The sequence below is a fragment of the Coturnix japonica genome, chromosome 8 (genome assembly GCF_054131305.1).
Source record: "Coturnix japonica strain WE chromosome 8, WE-NBRP24, whole genome shotgun sequence".
Taxonomy (NCBI): domain Eukaryota; kingdom Metazoa; phylum Chordata; class Aves; order Galliformes; family Phasianidae; genus Coturnix; species Coturnix japonica.
The window spans coordinates 17404096-17428421 of record NC_140670.1 but is presented as its reverse complement, the minus strand read 5'-3'; the positions used below and the strand labels follow the sequence as shown (position 1 = coordinate 17428421).

General features: G+C 37.0%; 1 protein-coding gene across 7 annotated transcripts in view; it reads right to left on the bottom strand.

Moving 5' to 3' along the window:
* Positions 1-4427: 4427 nt before the first annotated feature.
* MAPK8 (mitogen-activated protein kinase 8) overlaps positions 4428-24326 on the bottom strand; it is a 97212-nt gene continuing 77313 nt past the window's right edge. For 3 of the 7 annotated variants that reach the window (XM_085555079.1, XM_015866672.3, XM_085555081.1), the window contains exons 3-12: positions 23788-23917; positions 22540-22598; positions 22280-22418; positions 17597-17762; positions 13290-13361; positions 11144-11326; positions 9492-9616; positions 8466-8529; positions 6298-6375; positions 4428-5383 (exon numbers count right to left, since the gene is read on the bottom strand). In XM_085555079.1, coding sequence (XP_085411205.1) covers positions 5238-5383; positions 6298-6375; positions 8466-8529; positions 9492-9616; positions 11144-11326; positions 13290-13361; positions 17597-17762; positions 22280-22418; positions 22540-22598; positions 23788-23917 — 1162 coding nt within the window. In that variant the 3' untranslated portion in view covers positions 4428-5237. Of the gene's footprint in view, positions 5389-6297; positions 6376-8465; positions 8530-9491; positions 9617-11143; positions 12703-13289; positions 13362-13712; positions 13785-17596; positions 17763-22279; positions 22419-22539; positions 22599-23787; positions 23918-24326 lie in introns of those variants that run through there. The other 4 variants (XM_085555083.1, XM_085555078.1, XM_085555082.1 and 1 more) reach the window with 4 other exon arrangements.

The following is a 24326-nucleotide window of genomic DNA, read 5'->3' as shown; positions in this document are numbered from 1 at the left end:
TGAAGGACATCCAGCATTTTTTTTTGCCTACAGATGAGCTCAGACACAGAAGAGAACATAAACACCCTTTAAAACATTTCTCAGGAAAGACCAATGCTAATACAACTCCAGCTGCAGTCTTACTGTCAAGTCCATGCTTGTCATTCCAGCCTAGCAATGAAAAAACACTAAATGCATAGTGGTCAAACTTTTTTTTTTTTTTTTTTTTTTTTTTTTTTTTTTTTCCTTTTTTATTTAAAATATCATTATAACCAATGAACATACTAGATAACAATGTATACATTCCAGTGGTGCACATGTAATGAACTATGGTATGAGCAATTGAAAAAACCACAATGCTTTCAGTAATGCCCCACCAACAGCTTATTTGGAGGGAATAAAGGAAAAACAGGAAAGGTATCAAAATGCGGGGAAGAAAAAAAAAATAGCTCTCCCAATATTTTTCATGATCCATCTTCCCCTTGGTATCTCCTCTGGGATAAAAGAAAACCAAGAATATAATTTAAAAGGGGCAGAAGGAATGATCACAATCATTAAGGTGTTTTTTTTTTTTCCTTTCTCAACTCTAGTAATAAAAGTTAAAGCACTCTCAAAAATAGACTAGATATTGGGCCTACAAAAGTAATTCATCTGTACGCAAAGCTTACAAAGAATTATTCCTTTTGCAAAATGTTAAGGATGAGCTGACATTACTAGTAAGCTACATTTACCTACAAAACCAGACTACAATAATAAAATCACCAATTTACAGCTAACACAGTATTCTAGATGTATATTATTGTACACAAGCTATATATTACACATGAAGATCTTACGTGAAATATATAAGAAACATAACTACTTGTATTGTCTCAACATTGGCCAAAAGGTTCATTTTTCTGAAGGAAGTGTATTTGTTTATTTCACATTCAGTGTAGTTCCAATAGCAAGGGTTAGCTTTGCTTACTGAGAAACATAGATGGTTTGTGTGAGGTAGATCAAGAAAACCTTGCTTAAAATTGTAACAGCGAAAGTGGAAATAATATCATCTGATTTATAACACATCTATAAAAAAGAGAGATCTGGGTTAGGGAGTAAAAGAGATCAACTAAAATATCACTTTAATCCAGTGCCCATAACTAAAGATAAACAAAACAAATTGAAAATTAAGGTAGGCAGTTGAGTCTCATCACAGATTTCCATTAAAACTGTTTCTAATCCTGTACAGACTGCTCTCTTTCAGCTCCAGTCCTTAAACTACATCCAGACAGGTGAACCAAAAATTAAACAGACAAATGAAATATAGCAAGGTGAACAAGCTGCTGTTAAGAGCAAATACTGGATTCCTGGTTGGGCAGGATTTATCTACCTGTACTAGCTCTTTGACCATCTTTATGCAATGTTGGGATTAATGCCATATGTATTAATCCTGAAGCATTAGAAATATAAAATGTCAGTCAAAGTGCTGAGTTTTTACCTTCTAACAGAATAGACTTTATATTCAGATGAGCAGTTATCCATAAAACAAGCCCACGTCAATAACATTCTGCTTGTAGTCTGAAACAGCAGAGGGCGCTATTGCCACAACCATCTCATTTACAGATCATTACAACCTCTTAAATTCACACATATGTGATTCTGTGTGTGCGTGGAGCAGAAAGGCTTACTAACCTTATTAACCTTATCTTTGTATCTAGCTGGAATTCTCACCCAGAAGATACTGCTATACATACACTGAAGTAAGATTGTTCTAAACCAAAACCCCAAGCTGCACAGTGCCTGCACAGGGAGAAGTGCCATGTCTCTTCCGACTAGCTGAAGGAGTGAAGAAGAGGTGGCCTGGTCAGTCAGGCTGCTCTAAGGTTGTTCAGCTGATGCTCTGGCAGTCCAGCTTCCCCCTCACACACACTAACACACACCAGTCCCAATTCTTATCCCATTGTCTAGCCTCAACAAATGACATGAGGCATCAAAGGGCATCACAGAGTAGAAGTACAGCACACAGTAACAGTATTCATCTTACCCGCACCCCCCGCCTTTCCATCTATTTAAAAACCCTGAGGAACCTACTTCTGCAAAGGGAGAGGTTTTTTTAGAACCAGACACAGCTCTGGCTACAGGAGGTGGGAATTATCGTTATTACTGCCCAACTTTTAAGCTCACCTGACATGAAATCAGACACAGCACACTGTAATTCAATCCCTACCAACTCCAATGGGTTGGAACGGCCCTAGAAGTAGAACATTGCATGCACTTTAGTAAAGCCTGTTGTCATGAAAGATTTTGAAATCATCTACTAAAGCTTAATATTTCAGTAATAAAAGTTACAGTGTATTAGATAGCATATTAGCTGGCAATAGAACATACAAAAACAGTTGCACTCAACTCCTTTGTTTGCTGTCTGTGGCAGTGTACAGTTCTCTCTGAAGTCACTTCATATTTCAAGAAATAAAAAGAGATGAGACTTCATGTCTACTGTTGCAATGACTTGGTTACTGAGAATCTGAATCACCGGTCTCTTAAACTTGCCTAAAATGCAATTGACTGGAAGAAAAACAGAAAGTAACACTGCTATGAAGACGATGCTAGAAGTGGACTACAGATTCCAGCATCCAGTGCTCTGACCTTAGTGAAATAATCCCTTTAAACATGGCTCACTTCATTCTGCGACAGGTTGCAGAGGACAGTCCCAGCCATTCATCAACACTACCTTAAAAGAAAAGAAAAACTCAATTCTCCTTAAGAGATTATGAGCAAAATGAAGTTACTGTCAATTGCTTGCTGTGTGGTAATAATAGACACAGCCTGTTTATGTTGAAAGAAAAAATAATGGTCAGATTCACTTAATATGCATTTTAAAGCAATTTTTCTTCAGGACATTGGAAAGTGATAGCAACAGTTACTCTAAAGGTTCCAAATATTTCAGGCATCACTGCAATATGAGGGGGTCCACAATCAATTGAAATAGGGATTATATTTAACAAATCCCATTGTTTATAGCATCTTCTGGAATCTGGAGTTGATTTTGTCAGTCTTAATTCATATTCCAAGTTCACCCTTACATAGCAAAGTAGTACTGTTCTGTGACCAAAAATTTTGGCTTAATACTCATCTTAAACTTCAATTAAAAATAATAATAGTAATAATTACAAAATAGACTGTTCTATTCATCTCTGTTGAAATCGAGCAGATTTTCTATGTTCCAGTGTGAGAAAAACCCAAATAAGACCTGCCTATTCTGAGATAGATAATATACAATTTGGCAGGAACCCCTAAAAATATTTGCCTTAACAAACGTGGCTTAGAAAGGCAATATTGAAATATTCCATACAAATAAGGAAACTAAAACGACACACACAGATAGCACTTACCAGTGGTCTATAGCCAGGCCAGGGAAACAAATGTGCAGTTTATCAATTCAGTCATCTTTGAGACATTCCCACTCCTTGAATCCTGCCTTTTTTCATTCAAAGCCATGTTAGATATTGAAAGCTTTGTTGTCACTTGTATTTTTCTGAAACTTTGCTGCAAGGACGAATTTCCCTCTTCCCACTCTAACCACAAAAGAGACTCAACCCAACAAAGTGAAGAAACCGCACTGAAGAGCGTCAGTCATTCTCGGATGACCTTTGTAGCCCAGTCACATAATTTGCTTCCACTCTGTGCCTGGAAAGACTTCTGTAATTTTCATGCTCGTTTTGGTGAGCATTACTAATTTTAATTCCTCTTTACATTCTAATTCACTACACAAACAATGCGTCTACACATGACACTTGATTACACAGCCTAGCTTCACTATGAATCTGCATTTTCCAAAGGAATAAATTCTGAATGATTGTTTAACTCATACATAAACTGAAGTCAGTTGTACATAAATCATTCTGTAAATATAAAATGTAAACATTTAAAATACTTCTGTGAGGAGCAGCACCATTTTACATGACTATTTAGAAACTGTTCTTCATATTTCGATATAACTTTTGTTTAAAAATCGTATTGAAACCTGGAGCTTCAGTGCTGAAAACTACCGCAGATCAATGACTTAAAATGAGCCATTATTAAGATTTTTGCTACACTGGTCTCATGGTGAAATGAAAGAGATGTATATTAATTTATACAGCACTATTTCTCCCTCCTTTGGATGGCATGTATTGCTCATGTAATGCATTAGCTACAGGAATCCTGAGGTTCTTCTACCACTTCATGGTTTTTAGCAATCAGTTACTTCTGGTGGAGAAAGAATAGCTGAAGTTTTGCCCCTACTGCATTCACATCCTTTCCTCTTCTCCCCTGAAAGCACTCAGCTGTGCAGACAAAAGTAGTAAGAAACTAAACTCCCAAGAACCATATACTACGTGGAAGTATAGCTATAGCATGTTGCTTTCCCTGTTGGCAGTCTAGATGTCCTGGATACACCTTTGTTTTGTGTACAAAAACAGGCTACAAGCTAGAAGTAAACAGTTTATTTGCATTGTAATGTATTATTCATGAAATATCCTCTTGTTTTATGGTGATCACGAGATTTGGCATGCCACAATTGTGCAGAAGACACCACATCCCTTTGTTAGGTTAGATATTTCTGCAGCCTTGAAGATAGGCTTTGCTTCCTTAAGATCATAAAACTATTCAAATGAAGTTACTTTACAAAGGACCGTGTACTGTTTCTCTAGAAAAAATCAGTAATTGTTGCTTTTACTCGAGTATTACAGGCAAGTGGCCAAAATGAAAGAGCATGTTATTCACTGCCAGCACCACAGCAGCATGCTCCAAAAAGCCTACAGCTGACTGCACCCAACTCTCTCTCCCCTTCCAGCTCAATATGGACGTATGACCAAGCATAAAACTTTGAAGGATATCATGAACAAAACATTTGGAATAAATTCTAAATTTAAAAAAAAATTGAAAACCTATAAAATCTTAAATAATACATGATATGGTAATGACCACAACATTAATATGTGCTTTGATAAAATAAATCTTACAAATTCAGTAAAAAAAGATCAGCAGCATAATAGTAAAGCAAATATGCAGATTTCAAAACCACAATAAAAATTATCAGGTTTAATATTTTACAGTTAATTACAGCAAAAAAAGTGGCTGCTTTAAACACAACTTACAGTTTAAAATTACAGCACTTTATGATGAATTCTATGATTATTTTTGAAAAAACACTCAAAAATACCACCAAATTTTAAAGGTGCCCTATTAACGACTAAAAGGAACCCCCTCCCCCCCCACCCCCCCAAAAGACCAAGTAGTCATCTACAGCAACCCAGAGGTCCAGCTGAGGTTTCTAGACTGCTGTCTGTATCAGAGGCCAATGTTGGATCTGTTGACATTGAAGACACATCATTGACAGATGACGACGAAGATGGATGCTGAGAGCCATTGATCATTGCTGCACCTGTGCTATGAGAAACAAAACAGCAAATCAGTTGCAGATAAGTTGCGTGGCTCAGCGCTTGCATTAGTCTGTCTCTTTCTAACAGCCACTACTTCTCCCTGTTTTGGCAAGTCTGAAGACAGACATCTCAAACAACTGTCAACGTAAATAAAATCCACAAGTCATACAAATGTGGTGCTTTATGAATGCTATGGTAAGAACCACAAAACTCACATGACATGACACCTGTCTAATTACAGTAAATGCTCATGACTGAAGGTTAAAAATCACAAAGATAACAGTATACAAACCCAGGGCTAAGATATCCTACTACATGTTGAGAACTGAATCTGACAATATCTACATATTTTGGAAAAGGAAATGGCCCATTTTTTCCATCAGATCCTCCCACTTAGTCTGGGAAATGGCAAGCAGCCATCTGCACTGCATACAGCCAGTATTAGATATGCTGCAGTTCAAAGCCAAGACATCAGTAAACTCTGAGGAGAGTCAGCAGCAGCAGCTCAGTCTTGCCATCTTGCTAGAAATCCTGTTTCATTACTTAATAGATACAAGTAGTGGTTATATCTTTATGTGATACTGCACCAGCTACAAATTACACATTTAACCAGACTATAGCAGTGGAGTACATTCCAAGTACTCTACAGAGTACATCCTGAGATCTTTATAGAGGATTGAAATGAAGCATCAATAATAGAGGAATTTATCAGATTAATAAAAAGAGATATTCCACCAAATGATGCCAACTCCACATTCCATTCAATTAAGCACAAACTCAAATAGAATTCTAGAGATTATCAGTCATTCAAGGGCTGCATTTTTGAGCCAGGTTATAGTTGGTATCTTGAATATCTTTACACTCTCTGGACCTACAACTGTATGTAGTTTTGTACTGTGCTATTATTGTAACCAACCTAAAGGGGCTGGCTGCCCACGTATAACCCCATTCTTGGTTCTTTCCTCCAGGTCCATGACTTCCTTGTATATCAATTCTGCAAATGAAGGCAAATAAGGCAGAAAATTGAATTTGAAAAAAAAAGAAAAAGAAAAAGAAATTGACAGTTTATCTCCCATTAAATGCACATCTAATTTTCTTAGTTCTGTTACTGTTTAGATTAAGTTTTGAACAACAGCCTGTAGATTACAGAATAGTCAAGTGGTATCATAATGTACAGTTCTCTTCTGCTGGAGCTACAGTGGCCTGGCACTCTCAAGAACACACTGACATTGGTCTCAGACTTCTGTCCAGACAGTCTAGGGACCTGAGGCTAAACTGAGTCTTAATGACAACTCTGTTTTTATCATTGCATTCTTTGGTTTAGAAGAATCAGATCAGCAGTCTTCAAAGGACCATGCAGGCTGTTCTATAGAGGAAGTTCCTTTGTCATTAATTCATTCTCATCTTTAAAAAGCCCTTTCACACACTTATTTTTTTCATAATTTATTCTGTCTGAAGATCTGAAAATAATTCAGAACTCTTACAATTTAAACTTCCCTTTTCCTCTCATAGGTATTTGCCTGAAGAAGGTAACTGACCAAGATACTCTTGGCAAGCAGTAGATTTTATAGCCCTGTGTCCATTATCAGCCAACACAATGAAACTGTCAAAAATATTCCATTAAATATTTTTCCTCCTTTTTAAAAAGCTGGCTATACCAGAAAGGCTATACCAATCCGATATTTCTTGCTAAACATTTTCAGTACGAAGTATTACATCAGTCAGTGAACTACATTCTTGCTGAAAGTAGACTCAGTGTTACCACTAATCCTTTTAAAACACATGAAGCACAAAGAACTAAATGAAGTATATGAGATATGCAAGCAAACATCCTAAATAAAAGCACCTTGGTTATAAGTGAGAATGGTTATGGTCTAAGGCACTTAAATGCATCTTGGAGACAGGCTCTCAAGAGCTAACTAGCATGTGGCCTTGCACTGGGAGAGCTACATGCCTGCTCTAAGCTCAGTGAACAATAGAATTATCAATTCAGGCTTTTGTTCTGCCTTTCACTTAGGCATAACCAGTACCAATTCTGGAACACACTAAATCCTCTGATACGTTAAATCATATGAAGGATGGCAATGGTCCAAAGGAAGGCATTATTTCAGTGTTGTCAACACTGTAATAATTAGGCTATGCAAAAGAGTTATACGTTTTAGGGCAATTAAATATTGTACCCTTACAGTAACTCATTTACTTACATAAACAATTCTAACAAAAGTAATACATGCTTTCTTTCTAAAGAACTGTAAGGGCACACTATAATCTGAATCATTAAAAGCAGTTAAAACTAATCTCCATAGGTCTTTAAAGCACAGTGGCTGTATCTTAGTTCTTAAAGTCAAAGGGGTACAGAAGGTTATAGCAAGGTTGTGGATTACAATACATCAAATACCAACAGATGCAGAGGCAGATGGCATTTTTTCATAGCACCAGGGCCTTTGCAGTAGAACATTTTTTTAGAAGCAGTTTCCAAATGAAACGAAAGCTTTACATTCAAAGATATTCCCCTTGTTCTTTATGAGTATAAAGAAAAACCAGATACAAAACCAGTGCTGAAATCTAAAGCTCACAGTCTCAGAAGTAATCCTTATGTCATACTCTGACACTTCAGCTCCAGCTACTTTCTCAGGACAAAACCACTGCTATCTCCCACATGAGCTACAATCTCACTATCTTGCCCACTACTAACACTCCTTATGGTTTCCCTTTTCTGTACAAATAATGCTAACACTAATTTTCAGACTTGCATGCTCCAACTCATTCATCCCTTTTCACCCATACGACTTTTGTCCAGAAGTGTTTCCCTTTCTAAAAATGCTACTTTACCATTTACGAAAGGCAATTCAAATGAGCAGGCCTACAGCTGAGTGACCTTCACCTCCCTACAAAGACTCATCACCTGTACAGAAAATATTTCCTGTCCTGACAACCAAGAGGTTGTAAAGCAGTGATCTATTCCCTTGCCATTCCAAGCAGTTTAAGTATATACTATTACATTACTCAGAGTCTTAGTAACAGTAAACCTAGGAGCCCATCAACATTAAAAACCTTTAGGATATGCAAAAGGATCATTCTCACCTTTCCATTCTTCTATTGTGTGCTCCCTCTCATCTAACTGCTTATCTGGTATCTTTGGTGGAGGCTGGAAAACAGAACTAACTCATGATAAAGCAGTCAAAGGGGACAGACAAACACAATTAATGAAAAATGGAAATAAGATATTCAGAATAAGAACCTGATTTAAAAATACCGTATTTACATAATCAAATTATCTCTCATACACGGTTCATTTTCTAGATGCTGCTTTGTGTTTTCAGCTTGTTCTAGTTAGCTCATTTGTGAATATTAGTGTAAAAATTAAAACAAAAACTGAAAGGGCTGGTAATAATGCTCTTAAACTGCAGTGGTCTCAAGCACAAGCAGTCCTTTTGACCTATTTAGAGTTGCTTATTCATATTCTCTCTAGATATAATAGATCAGCAGAATTCTAATTGTACCACTTACACCAAACATCTTTTCTGATTCTTTGTGGGCCATCACCAGCTTGCTTTTTCTTAAAAATGAGAGTTGGTTTTTTTTTTTGTTTTTTGTTTTTTTGTTTGTTTGGTTGGTTTTTTTTGTGATAGATAGATAGATAGACTGAAATTATTTTTTAAAGGCTTGAGATCTTGTATCAGATTTTGACGAAACACTTATTATTTGCTAGTTAAAGAGTGCTATCAATTGCTGTAACAATGCCCAGGAGAAAACACGTGGAATGTAATCACAAGCAGAAAAACCATGCTGAAACAACTACAACTCAATAAATCAGAACTCTATATCGGAGACTTCAAATTCATTGCTCCATGTCTAGGAATTTACATGCAATTATACACAAACCACATACACAAGTACTGCAGCTACCTACAAGTCTGTGCCCATTCCTATTACTAATTCTAATAAACATATCGACCGTGTCAAAAAAAATTACTACTGTTCAATTAAGCTTCTAGCGAAACGGGAAGAGCACGAAGCAGCCTCCTCTGAAGCAGTTACACAGAGAATCAAAACAAGTTTGCTTTGATAAAAGATCTTCTTCATTGGAGACCAAAAACAAGGACTTACAGCTTCGGCTTCTGACGGATCATACCAAACATTGATGTATGGGTGCTGGAGGGCTTCATCCACAGAAATTCTTTTTGAGGCATCTATAACCAGCATTTTTGATAACAAATCCCTTGCTTGACTTGCTGCAAAAGTGAAACGTTCTATTTAGACAGGTGCCAAATGCACATAACAGTATTTCAAAGCTCATAAAGAAAGAACGCTTAAATAACAAACTCCATTTTATTATTTATACAACCCTCATGTACTTTGAGGTTTAAGAAAATGGTGCTTTTGATGAAGGAAGGAAAACAAAGAGATAAATGTTTTGGAAAGAATTCATGACTGTGTAGTATTTAGAAAAAAAGTAAAACATTCCATGGAAGATAGTTCTACAGCAACTGTGCATAATCGTCCTACAAGCAGGCAAGGGAACACCAACCACAGAATGTTTCTTATTTATCAGGCTTGTTAGCAGGACAATAATAATTTAAATAGTAATTTGAGAATAGGAGCTGGGAAACTAACAGAAGACTAGAAAATAGTTATAAAAGATTTCGTTTTAAAAATAGAGGACTGGGCAGAAATGGACATAACCAATAACTCCTCCTTCCTACATCTTTTTCTAATCTCTCTTTTCTTCCTCAGCAAAACAGAGTAGAAAAAGAAAGCACCCATTATTTTTGCTTAAGCAAAGATTGGCTGAAATATGAGAAGGGATAACCTCCAGCGAGGAGAAAAATCTTTACTGGCCAAACATGGACAAGAAACAAAATGCAATAAAAAGAAGGAAAACCACACAAATACACTGAAGACAAATACAGTGTCCATTAATTAAACTGGCCATTTCAATGTAAGGCTAGTAAATCATCTGGATGGAAACACAGTATGCCACAAAGCCATCAAGTCATTTCTATGCAACATCCAGCTGCAACACTGCAACTTCCATCAACCTTTTCTTTCAGTTAGCTAAGTTCCCTTTTAGAAAGGGATATTCAAATTCAGCTAAATGCTGAAGTTATCACTATGAAGATTGAAAGTAATTGTACAAAGTAATAATAGTTCATCAGATTGGAAGGAGAGAGAGAACATTTCTGAAGTGCTTGAAAGATAAATGCTGAAGAAGGAAAAGCATTGGTTGTGATGATCCGAAAGGATATAATACGTAAAATATGTTATGAGTTTCAAGGTATAGCTGAGGTTTGTATTTTTTTTAATTATTTTTCTATGGGTAAAGTATTCGTATATAGGCCTGACACAAAGGCCTTACCACGATCACACCAAGTGACAGATGTCTCCCACCAGGGTTTCAGTATACACCACCCTGGGCATGGCATCCTTACCTGCTGGCAGCACAGAAGGTCCGCTGTGGCTATGAAACATCTACACTCCCCTCTCCTCTCATTTTTCTCTAAGCCACGTCTATTATTGAGAGAAATACACTCCTGTTTCTTTATTCAGATATCTAAAGAATAGGAGCTATTCCAGAGAATATGAGGAAGTGGCAGTAACCATACCTTAGCACTTCCATCTGCCCCCATTACATAAATATTTTAACACTTAAACCCTTAACAGGAGGATTTTATATTGAACAAAAGCAAGATGCATTTCTATTCAGTATGACACAGTTTAAAAACTTTAAAAACATACAGCACACAAAAGGCAGACCTTACCTTTAAGTTTGTTGTGTTCAGAATCAGCTGGGAAAAGGACATCTGGAAAGAGTTTCTCAAAGCTGTATCCAGCATACTTGGGTCTGTTCTCCACGTAAGTTCGAACTGTGGGCTGTAATTTCTTCATAAATTCGGGGCATGGTGTTCCTAGCTGCTCTATAACTTTATTCCATTGATCAATATCTAAGGTTTCATAGCTAAGAAAAACAGTGTCTAATTTTCAGCTAAAAGTTATGTTAAAACAAATAACCAACAGAAATTAAAACAGAAAATTACCACAAAATCTCAACTTCACCATTAATTAGGAGTATCTTCATAGAGAAAACAGAGAAGCAACGCAAGACTGCATCTGAGTATTGAAAGCAAGATGTATTTTACTTGAAATAATAAGAAATAACTGGCAAAGGATATACTTCTGCAAAACAGAGGAAGTTAAAAGACTCCCCAGATTTAATCTTAAACTCAAATAAAAGTGTTTGCGTTATTGTTTAAAGACATTCGTAGAATAATTAATGTCCTGATCTTAACTGATATTCACAGTACTCCAGCTAATGAGAGTCATTAAGGAATTGGAGAGAATAAACTCCTACAGCTGCTTTGTCCTTCTGCCTCACCCCAGTAACTCAGCTGAGTTCTGGACTGTACCAAATTAGTGATCTCACACTGACAAAACACAATGCATAGTACTGTGGCCACATGAAGGATTAAATTCTGGTGCATGCAGGTCAGCAACAATTTTGTCAGTGTCTTCAATATAGAAATGAAAGACTTTCGAGGCCAAGGAAGCAATACGTTACCTGAAATGTTTATACCAATTAGGGGACATTGACTAATTTGTGGCAGAAAAATTTAATACCTGCTACTAAGCAAAACAAAGCTAAGTGAAATTTGGCTCAGGAATTAATTTCTAGTTGCAGATCGTTACATACTGGGAGAGAGCTCCAGTAAAATTTCACATATGCCTATTTCATTCATATAATTTCCTCAGCATTTTCTTTTTGGATACTGCCCAAGACTAGTCACTGAGCTCCCTAAGCCCTTAGGTGGATCAACAGGCCTTCTCTTAAACTTCAAGGGTTTTTAAGTTCTACAATGCTTTAGCAGAGGCTTTGAAGGAAAAAAAAAAAAAAGATATTGCCTGAATTAAAAGTCACGCGAGCAACCTGGATTCACAAAGCCAGCACAGTGCAGCTAAGGCAATGACAGGGCTGTGTGAAATCATGGACTCCCTGGATCTCCTTGTCATGCCCCAAATGCTTTACCCAGTCCTCACATCCCCAGGCAGTAATATATTGATTTGAAACCATTAACCTGCAACAAAAGCAGGAAAGATTTCTGATGGCATCTCATGAACTACCAGTGAAACAAGATGCCGAATTCCAATTTGATTTCCATCAGTTTTAGTGAGGATCCAGAGTTCTCAGCTCTGTTTGCTTGCAGCAGATCCTTTGTCTGAAGCATTTGTTCACATGACCGCCCACGCAGACACCACTGAGCCATTCATGGAATAGAAAGACAGAAGCACCAGATACTTCTGAAAGCTGTTTGCAGGATCATTTCTGCGTACAAAAACAAAACACTCCAGAGGACAATCATTTAAGCTGGTTAGGAATTTTCTGTAAACGTTTCCTATAAAACATTAAAAAATAACAACAGCTAAATGTGCTTGGGTACCAAATGAGATTAGTAAGTTATTACATAGAAATGAGCTCCAAAGCAAAATCCAATGCATGTGAAACAGTAAAACACCACCTAAACAAACAAACAAAAAATGTCTCTCTTAAATATGACAACATCCAAAACCAATGGGTAGACAACTATATCAAATTGAAAACAAAAAAGGAAAAACAAGCCTGCTCACCCAAGTGGTATTTTGCTCATCTTGCTAGAATTTCTCACTTAGCATTAATTTCTAAAGACCGCCACACATGTTAAAGCTATCTGTGCTGTTGTTTTGCTCTAATTGGTACAACTGTAGGCATTTTTGCAGCAACCTGGAACCAAAATTACGAACTCGCAAACGTTTTTTTCAAAAGGCAGTTTAAAAACAGTAGTGTAAAAATCTGATCCACCTTAACCTGGACCTAAATCGTTGTGGTATCTTTTGACCTTTTCAAACTACATCTTAGGCCAAAGGTAAGGATACGATCTGTACCAGGAAATAAAACACCACCTTTGATCATTTCTCCCATGATGCACCCAACTGACCAAATGTCAACTGAAAACAAAATGCAATGGTATTAACAGAAAAGATAGTTATCAAAATAAAGGAAATAAAAATATCCAGACGCACATACACATGAAGTGACCATAAAAAGCATGTGTAATGGAAGTTAGTGAAGGTGAACGTACGCTAACTACAGGACCAGCAGAGACTATGTCCTACTGCTAGGTGCAGCCTGAGTTAAAATGAAGTCCTCAATTTTTTTCCCAGTGTTATTGCAAGAAAAATTCATGTCCATTTAATAAAAAAAAAAAATTGTACAATATGCATTTTCATGACATAACATCAATAAAAAGGTTAATCACTTCCTAACTAATTCAACCTGCTGCAGCAGCACAAGGATACAGTCCCTTCCTGGAAAGAGGATTTTGTGGCAAACCATTTCGCCCATAATGCACCCCACAGACCATAAATCCACTATGTTTGTAGCACAAAAAGAAGGAAAAGCAAAGCAAACGGTCATTTAAAATTAAAAGAAGCATAACATGATTGCATTCTATAAACTGCAAAGACAGCACAGGAAGAAGAGCAAGTCTTTATATTAATCAATGAAACCACTCTTAAGAACATGTTATTTAAGGATTAGCTTTTAACTGTCTCAAATACAAGGCAGAAAACCATCCTTTTGTTCAACACAGTGCCAGAGCAAGAGCTACAGCAGAGAGAGAGATACACATGAATCAAGCAGAGTAGTGCCCAAGTTCAAGTTCTGAGGCCTGCAAAGCTCTGTCAATAGTAAATGCCCAATCTCCAAGACAACATTGTTGAAATTATTTTCGTTGTAATTATAGAAATCATTTTAGGAATAGTATACTAAACTATCCTTTCAAAATACCGGGAATCTTAATAGTTAATACTTTCAGGAGCAGAATTAGTTATTTCATAGGAATTTGCCATCAAGTATTTCTGTAATTCAGATTACCACGCATATCTCTCTCCCCATAAATAAGAAGCAAATACAATCAGTAAAAGATCACTTAGAATTTTAGAGGATCAGTTAATGACAATATTAGTATGCTCCTAAGAGATTTCAAGTTAAAATTCTTTGTTTTAAAAATATTTCTCTAGTTCTGTTGAAATAACATACAAACAAAAAGCTCAACAGCGGTTTTTTTTTTTGTTGTTTTTTTTTTTGTTGTTGGTTTTTTTTTTTTTGTACAAACAATTATTTTCTACAATATCTCATCACAAATCATTAAGCAGATATACTCATAGATGCACAAGCTCACTTTTTACAGGGATGCCAATTTTTCTGAAGTTGCATCAGAGATACTCTGTTAATTCTGTATGCAAATATATTTCGTGATGCCATAATTATGCATCTGTAGTATGGTGTATACTCTTAGGTCAAATGTGAGACCAGAATTTCAGTTAAGCAGAGAAGAAGGGGATTTCAATGAGAAAAACTGTATACCAAAAATCACATGTGAAAGTTGCGAGGGAGCTAAACGATTTCAAGCAGGCAACATTGCTTTTTATTGAAAACATTCTCTCCTTCTTATGTAATAAGTTCCTCTAAAATAGTATTTAAATCGTATGGTGAGAGATCACAACTGTACATATTAATAGGTCAAAATTAAGGGCCTGGTTCATTTAAAAATTATTTATGATTAGTACTGATTTCCCTTTAAAACGCTTTTCAAAAGGTGACAGAAAGGCACATTCTGCTGCCTTCACAAAACAAAATATACTCAAATCCACTGTAAATAATGTGTCCAATGTTGTGAAAATGCCTCCTATAACTGCATGGAAAAGTCTGGTAAGTGACACAACAGGAGTCAGTGATCTGTCTTCATGCATCAGAAGACTCAGAGGTCTGAGAAAAACATTAAATAGAATTCCTGTGTTTAACCTACAAACCAGAACAAATGCAGAAGTTGACTCTGTTTGTTTGGGTCTGTTTGTTTGGGCCACTCACTCATTCTTTAGAGTTACAGATTTCATATGTGCATACATAGCACCGAAGATTACTGCTGTCCAGTACATATCTGTGTCATCAGTACACGTACTGCAGCCCCCCCCCCTCTTGTCTGAAGGGGAAGTTCAGCAGGGAACTGAAACATCATGAAGATGCTGGATGACCCCCCGCTTTAAATGGCAATTTCTTTTTAACTGTTATTTGTTGTCAGTTTTCAGTATTTAATTCTGCATTAAATAAATTAACCTTTACTTTAACTATGGGTTTTAGAGGGCTACGACAGGCAATATCAACACGTGTGGATCCTGGGCAGTTTATAGATCTCCCTACAAGTGCACCCTTTTTACATGCCTTGCTGCCCTCTGCAGCCTTACTGAACTGTCAGTGGAGCTGCACAGGAAGGAACTCATCAGGCAGTGACTGGAACAACAATTTATGTAAAAAACCTCTTCATAGCAGCAGTAAATACAGGAGGAAGTACAGGCTGCCTCCTGAACCAGACAGCCAACAAATTCACATTCTGTAAAAAGTGTGATTCTCAACTCAATGACCACATATCCAGGCTTTGGGAAGATGTTATATGTTTGTTTATATGAAAGTAAATTTGGATTTACCTTCTGCTGCAAAACACAACTCTTGGCTTAGGGAAGGGAGCTGTCACTATCAAGGCTGCTGGCAACAACAGAGTGCTTTAGAACACAGTCTGTTTAACTACAACAATAAACCTCAGCAGCATTTGAATGGAAAGAATGTTTCACACTTTTGCAACTCAAAATGACATAAATGTTATGAGAAAAATGTGAACTGGGCAATCTATGACACAAAACCTGAGACCTCTGTCACATCAATTCCTTCTGTAAGGCAGCTGAATGACTCAGTCTACAGCTTTAGGTTTTTGTGACTATTGCCTCTTAGCCGGCCAATGCAAAGCCTTCAGGGAAACAAAAAAGAAGGAAAAACTTAAAGCTGTGCTTTTTACAGAACTTCAGCAGTTAAAAAAAGTAACTTATGCTTGCTTCACTTGACCTCTGTCTTGAAAGTTACAGAAAAAATAGACAACTGTACACCCTATCTGGCAGACCAATGATCCAAACAGAAACATAAATCACAGACTTGAAAAAAGACCTATTCTCATTTCTTTGAACTGGATTCTTCCACTGTCACACTGATAGGAGTTGCTCTTCCTGGCTTTCATAAACAAGAACAAAAAAGAAATCAGTTATAGTTTCTGTATGACCTGAACTTGCCCTAATGCTATGCAGCTGCCAGGGAAGTATGCAGGCCATATTAAAGAACCCCCAAAAATACTGCAAGACCCAGTTCTGCCTGTATCCAGAGAAGCCATACAGTTCACCTCACCAGGAGATGGATAACAAAGCCCCCAACTTACTGGAGCTTACTGGAGGACTAATAGATAACAGATTTAAAACACATTCAGCAAATGGTGACCCTTGTGCATGATGCACACCTGAGGCAGAAGCATCAAGTGAGATGAGCTGACAGCAGCAACAGCAGATCAATGAAGTGGCAGCAGAACCAGAGCCATAAATAGACCTTCAGGAAGCACATGTTTCTTTGGTTTCCTAAAGGACACTAGGTGTTCATTTAGAAGATGGTGTGTTTTTTTCTGGAACGCTAAATGCTTCATTTATTTATTTGTTTGTTTTTTAGAGAAACAAAGGGCCAGAGACAGAGTATGAGGAGGAAGGAAACACAAGCAAGCAGAGGGACAAAGTAAACAAGTTTCCCTGGAACTCATCATGGACCTCAGAGAATGTATATCGCCTGTTAATGGGGCTATGCAACTTCAGCAGCATTGTTGAAGAACTTAATGCAACAGCTTTTAAGTGGGCTGGTTTTAATAAAAACAGTGCCATAGTAGGTGGCTTGAGCTTGTCTGTCCCCTACTCTTGGATGGCTTTACTGAATGTAGGTTTTTAAACATTAAATTTGGGACACACGATTACAGTTTACGTCCTCATCAGGAGTAAAATCAGATGAAGGTATACAAAGGTATGTATCATACCTTAAGAAAATATATTTCCCTTTCTTCATTAAGGAAAATAAACCTACCAAGCCAGTCTCTTAAGTTTTTAAATGAACAAGGCCCTCAATTTTTTCTCCTATTAAATGTAAACATTATTAATGGAATTAGATAAATAAATTGGTGTACCCAGAATCTGCATTTTGGTCACATGCCTAATTTATAAAATCTTTTACATCTTGAAAAAAAAAAGAACATTAAACATGTAAAATGTGGCGTGCCAAACAAAAAATAAAGCTATGCCAAAGAAAGACTATATTTGCTGACCGTTTTCTTTGTATCCCATCCCTAGGATGACCTCTGGTGCTCTGTAGTAACGAGTCACTACATAAGGCGTCATCATAAAACTAGTTCCTGCAGTTCTGGCCAGTCCAAAGTCAAGAATCTTCAAAGTGCAGTCTGACTTTACTACTATATTACTGGGCTTTAAGTCCTTTAAAAAGAAACATCATATATGACTACTAAGACAAGCACAAAGTACTCGTTGGTTCACATTTTTAAAAGATAATATTGCTAACATTAAACCCCACATATATGACTAGGTCATTTCTATAACTGCAGTTCATTTTCCCCCCTGCATTAATTCATATGCATTCAGCAGACCATAGAATTAATTCCCTTCTTGTGCTTGTAGATTCACATAGCAATTAAAGAAGGAAAATACAACTAGTGTTACAAGATATGCTAGCAATGTGTGAAATAAATTGAGGTTAGTATGAAATGTTAGCACCGAGAAAAAGGTCTAGAAACTGTTCACTGGAACACCAGTTACTACTACAACGCAGAACACAAGTAACATGACAATTGCAATAATCATTACAATATAAAAATCATTAGAATTATAACATAAATGCAAAAAGCCAAAGATTTCTTTGCTGGCTGGGGCTGCATTACCTCTTTTGAACCAATGCAGATACTTCTCTGAACAGGAAGGAAATGCTCATGATCACCTAGATTTCTCATTTAGCATTTGGTTTACCTTGTACCAAGTTTGGTGACCAAACACAAAAGGGCACCAGTGAAAAACTGCCAGATACTTAAACATTAAATTGGAGTGAAAAATTACATACTTTCAGAGGTTCTTGGTTGGAATCTTGGTTAATTTTACTCTCTTCAGTTCAACTTCAAAATTATGTTAGCAATAGGGGCTTTGCAATGTCTACACAGACATTCTCAGTCATTATCTCAGGATATCTTACACACATCTGAATGTCACAGAGCAATCATTATGAGCAGAGTAGGTTCAGAATAACTTTGTCGTCATAACATTGTTCATAACACATTAAACCACCCATACAAGATCGGATATGGGAGAGGACTCTAACATTTTAGCTGTGGGCATTTGATAACTAGTACTTTCTTTCATTGATTCTTAAAGACGCAAAAGTGGTAACCTGTAAGATTTCTGTTTGTACTTGTATGTCTTTCAGCAAGCCCCTCAGAGGGGCTAAGCTGCACTAAAGACAGAGAGGAAGCCAAAACAGAAATCAGACTGCTCTGGAACAATAGAATTTTAATGGGTAATTAAATGTCTTGCATACTTACGTATTCACACATGCTTCCAAATCACACACACAAAGACTCTGAAGACAACTTTGACTTAAAAGATTTTCAAATGCCATGAATAAATTCAAGTATTAAAGGGCATTTCAGCTATTCAATATGCATATTTCAGATTTTGCTAAAATCCTGTTTATTATAAGCTTTATTTTTGTACAAATCTATTATCTGGAGGATGTTCACTGGAGAATCTCAGGTGCATTCTGCTAGTATTAACTGTATTTGTCCTCCCCAAAGCTACAGGATCAACACTGAAAATGTTAACTAGACTTTCTCTTGGCAAGAGGAAAAACACTGTGAAAAGAAAAAGTAAAATTTAAAGAGCACTGCCTAAGATTTCTGTACACTGTGTGTGTGTCATAAAGCTTAGGAGCATGTTTTCATGCAGAATTACCATTGTTGAAAATAATGCAGGCATGTGTTGACTTATACCAGATTTCAAATTCTCGCAAGACCAATACCTCATGTTTTAAATAAATGAGGACTCAAAAGACCCTGTGAGAGCAATTACCTTTGCTAGACTGTACAAATACATCCAGAACCTATAGCAGAAAACGTATCACCTAACCTTAAAAATGTAAAATGTCACTGCCTAGAAACAGAAGATATTCATAGCAGTCTCCCCACCATTAGCCAGGCATGTGGGGCATCTCTGGAAAGTAATTCATGTTTTTTTATCAGCTAAATTTTTTGGAGAAGATTCTTTCTCTTCCTAAAGAATGATTCGTCTGAAGGGCTTCCATTAGTAGGCACTGTTGTTAAGTGCCCGAAATTAGGCAGAATACAATGTTACAGAGCCTCCATGCAAGACTAATGAGATAGGTTATGTCCTTCAGCAAGTTAGTGAGGCGCAACCCAGGAGCTCTGATTATTCACCCTCCACAAACTTCAAAATATAAATGAATGTGTACTTGTAGACTTGCTGGAGACTCCATCTCTGCAAAATGTTTTGAATAACACAGTGCTCATCTGTCAACACTTATTAAAGTCAGTGCAAAGATACAGTCAAGTCTTTATCAACCTAAATCTTTACCCAATGCCATGAGAGCTAAATATATCTTCTGCAACTTACAGGTGAAACATTTTAAAATCCTTTGTGTGTAATGCCTGCCTTGTTCTGTGCCTCTGGTCTGCTGTAAGAAAGCCCCACACTTATCTGCATGGCAGGCAGCATGCAATGATACAGGCACACGTGGAAAATATTTCTGTTTCAGTCATTTGTCGAGCTTTGAAAAAGTTGAGTGCTGAGGTGGTACGATCATCTCAGCTATGTTAGGAGTTGAACAACAAATTTAAAAAACATATGAAACTACCTGCAGCAAAGAATGCTTAAAATATTTAAGGACACTAAAGAAGTGCATGGAAATTACTACCTGAAATGTTTCAAGGGCAGCCACAGCAGTGCAGACTGTGATAAGGAATAACAAGTTTCAAGAAATTTGCTTGATGTATGTACTCAGCATAGTGCTGCTGAAATCTCAGAAGAGAGCCATAAGAAGTTATTACTGAAGCCACGCTTTCCTCATGCCCATTTCCAAGCATGTCCTCTTTGCCTTCTGAGTTCTCATTCAACTTGTTCCACAGAAAGAATTTTGACACATCACACCTTAAAATTTAAAGGAGCAACACAAAGAGCAAGCAAGCAGTGCAAGCATTTTGCTTGCATGCATTGAAGCTTCAAGCAGTCAGACAGCAAGCTGCCAAATGAAAGTCTACCAAGAAGACATGCAAGTGAAATGTCCTTCTAAATCATTCATGCATACTATTTACATAGCTCTCGTATCTATAGACAATCTCATTGGAATGGGCTGCCTCTAAACTCTGTATTAATGCACAACCTGAAGTACTTCAGAACTCCACCCATATTTACAAAGGCAAGAAATGTATCCTTGAAGCTGCCCTCACTGCTATGTAGCAGCCTATGAAGTAGGAGAAAAGAAGCAAATGTACAAATGTTTCCGTTTATTACTGGTTTCTACGTGCTCAGGAGCACAAACTGTCCTTGAAGCAATGCTTGCACTAGCACTTACTGCCTGCCTGCACAGACCCACAGAAAGAGACTCATTGTCCATTCTAGCACATCTATAAGCATGTGCAGGGTAGAAAGGGCAGGGTGTAACAGCTGGGTGGTGCTTCTGCCTATTATCCTTTCCCCAGCTCTTTCACACACACAGTCATACCAGGGCAAACTGTATGTGAAAAGGAAGCCTTCACCTTCCCTCCCTGAGCACTTAACTAGAGTGAGGCAGCAAGTGTGTACAGGAATCAGCTGAGCAAAAATGTTCTGCCATTTACATTCTGTTTACTATTCACACAATACCCCGGTTCTCTTAAATGAGAAACAGTAGACTGAAAGGGAGTGTCATACTGCCAGTTCTAGCTTGCAGTCCATTCCACAATGAGGTAGACTACTGAAATGGACAAGCACCGCTGCACAGTAATGCAGTTGTAGCATTCAGAATTGATGTTCATGATTTTGCTGTGTACATCATCCTTGAGGAATACTACACAGTACTGGCTGAAAGTACTGCACAAATGTAGCTTTAATTAGTTTTTTTCCTGCATCATTTCTCTCTATGATAAATCAATAAATAAATAGAAATCAGCCAAGAACGTAACACTGCAAAAATACAAGTTTACAGTTTCCCAAAATTACAGAAAGCACACTGGAAAAGTTATAACTAGGCAACCTCAAGAAATCTTCACACTATACATAAATATATAAGTAAGATGTTCAACTTGAATAGGGAATCTTAAATTCAGAATGTCCTCACTGGATTTAACACATACAAGCCATTAGAAAAGTAACTGTCATTTTTGCCTGCAGGCAACCTGAAGGAATGCTTTGTGACACACAGGTGTATGAAAGCCCCACTCACAGGTCTTTATCATGACCTGTTTGTCTGGAGACTTAAAATACTTACTTTCTACTCTGTTAGTAAAAGAGCTGAAATAAATTGGGCAGTTCTTTCAAAAGATGGAATTTCAGGTTTGGTTACCAAAACAACAAAGGTGGAGGTGATTTCAGATTTCTTGTCACAACTACTAAAATTGAGCACGATATAGAATTAGAGAAGGTAATGCAACTCACTGTTAAAATCATTTTATTATTTTCACCCTGTGCAGATTATTTTCAAACAAACCCAGAAAAACATCCAAGAGGTTCATTCCAGAATTACAGAGGAACAAAGTAAGCCTGATGATTTCCTTTCAGCTTTCTCTCCCTGTCTATGGCATAGGCTATAGAGCACTATTTGAATACACATTTCTGATTTTTTTTTTTGTGGCTCATTTACATAGAATCAGAAGATCATTTAGGTTGGAGAAGGACTCTAAGATAAACAAGACAAAACTCGATGCAATGAAAAAGTAACATAGAAATTCACTTACCCTATGTATAATTCCAGCCGAGTGAAGATGTTTGATACCACACAGCATCTGATAAAGGAGATAGGACATTCGTTCATGGTCTAGTTCCATCTGAATCACTTGGCAGAGATTTGCATCCATGAGCTCCATTACTATGTAGCTTATAAAGAGAAAAAAACAATCAGATTGCACTGCCAATTTACTGTGTTCTTTACCTTGTTCATCTTTCCATGTTAATATTTTTAAAGTTAATTCACAGCTTTAGTTCAAATCAAACTTACACATCTTGAAATTCTTCCAGTGATTTTTGTGGTGTGAACACATTCAGTAAGCCGATTATCTGTAGGGAAAAAGAGAGGAAGTATAATCACATCACAGCAATAGCAAAATTGCAAATCAACATTTCAAAACTGATATCCGTCATCCTGACGCAATCTTCCTGGTATTCACTGAAGCACCAGATGCTCAGCGTCAACTATGCCTAACATGCTGTAATAGATGCTAATGATTTTGTGAGAAGTATTCTTCCTCCAAAAATTGGACAACCTAAAAACATTTTGTGTGGATTAAAAGATATCACTGAAGTTTAAAACCTGAAGAAATTAGTCAGTCTTTCCTTGCTCCCTACTTTAAATTTAAGGAAATTTCATTAAGATTCTTATTCTGTATGATGAAAAATTAAATGAAAAAGCAACAAGAAAACCTACCAAAGAGATACCACTTTGCCACAGACAGAGGTGAAGCAAGAAATTGATCCAAAGACAAAAAATAGTAATTTTATAGTATTTTCCAGTTGCTAATCATGGATGGAATGTATAGCAACAGTCAAGATATTACTCATCAAGAGTCAAGCAGGGTTGCAATAGTTTATAATCACACAAATCACGCAATTGGGGAAATTTTCCTTAAGAGAATCTACATATAAACCTAAAAGCCAGGAAGAATTTTATCTTGCTGAAGGAAGATTGGAAAGGTGATAAAGATGGCATACAGCTATCATTTAAGACAGAAAATGGCCAATACAAGCCTTCTGTAGTCCAAATCCTATACATTTATCATTTTTTCTCTCCCAGTATCTCTAGTCAGCTCTGCTTCACAGCTTCTCAAGCATCAGACAATTTCTGCTGTCACAGCATAAGATTCCTAACTCATTCATGCATTACAAAATAAAGAAATAAATAAAAACTATTGCAGGCTTTTTCCTCCTACTTGTTTAGCAGCAGAAACAGAAACAAGAATGCAATTACCACTCAGAGCATTCTCATTTGCCAGCTGTCTGTAAAATGAAGCAACATAACACCGTCTCCCTTCCTGAGTCTGAAGGAGGAGTTTGGAGACTGGACAGGTATTAACACTAGCCTGCAACAGCTCTTCTCAGATCCTTTTTTACTTAACACGGACATACGGGCATGTTCTGAATACCATTATAATCCATAAATGATGTCATCTCTGGAATGGTCTTTAATATGCTCACAAAGAGCAACCACACAGTTGATCTTTCAGTATTTGAAGCAGAACACTCCGCTTACATTTTTGTGATTAACGCACTTCATAAGAACAAGCTCTCTGTAGGCTCTTTTAGCATGGGTTTGATTCTGAAATGGTCGGCTTAGTTTCTTGATTGCAACGTTTCGCTCAAGGATGGCATCATAGGCTGCACTGTAAACAAAAATAACATTATTTCATATCAGTGTTACAATCAGTTAAGCTCAGTCATTTTCCACTTTTCCAGATACCATGTATTAAGTCTGAACATAAACAAAGCTTCCAGTATTAATCAGCTTTGGGGAAGGTACCAGCAAGGTGTTCATGTATGCTATGCAATGCAAAATTCTGAAAGATTTTCCCAGATTCATAGTCCTACCACATAGCAATCACCACTAAAAACTGCAGAACCTCAGTTTCCTACAACATCTGCCGAAAGGTACTGATCTCTTGCCACTCATTAGCACTGAAGAGCTGACAGCCTAAAAAGATCCAAAACGCTTTAAACATAAAACCCACATTAATTTTACATATAATTTTCTACTGAAAGATAGGGAGAAGAAGAGAGGAAAAGTAGGTTATA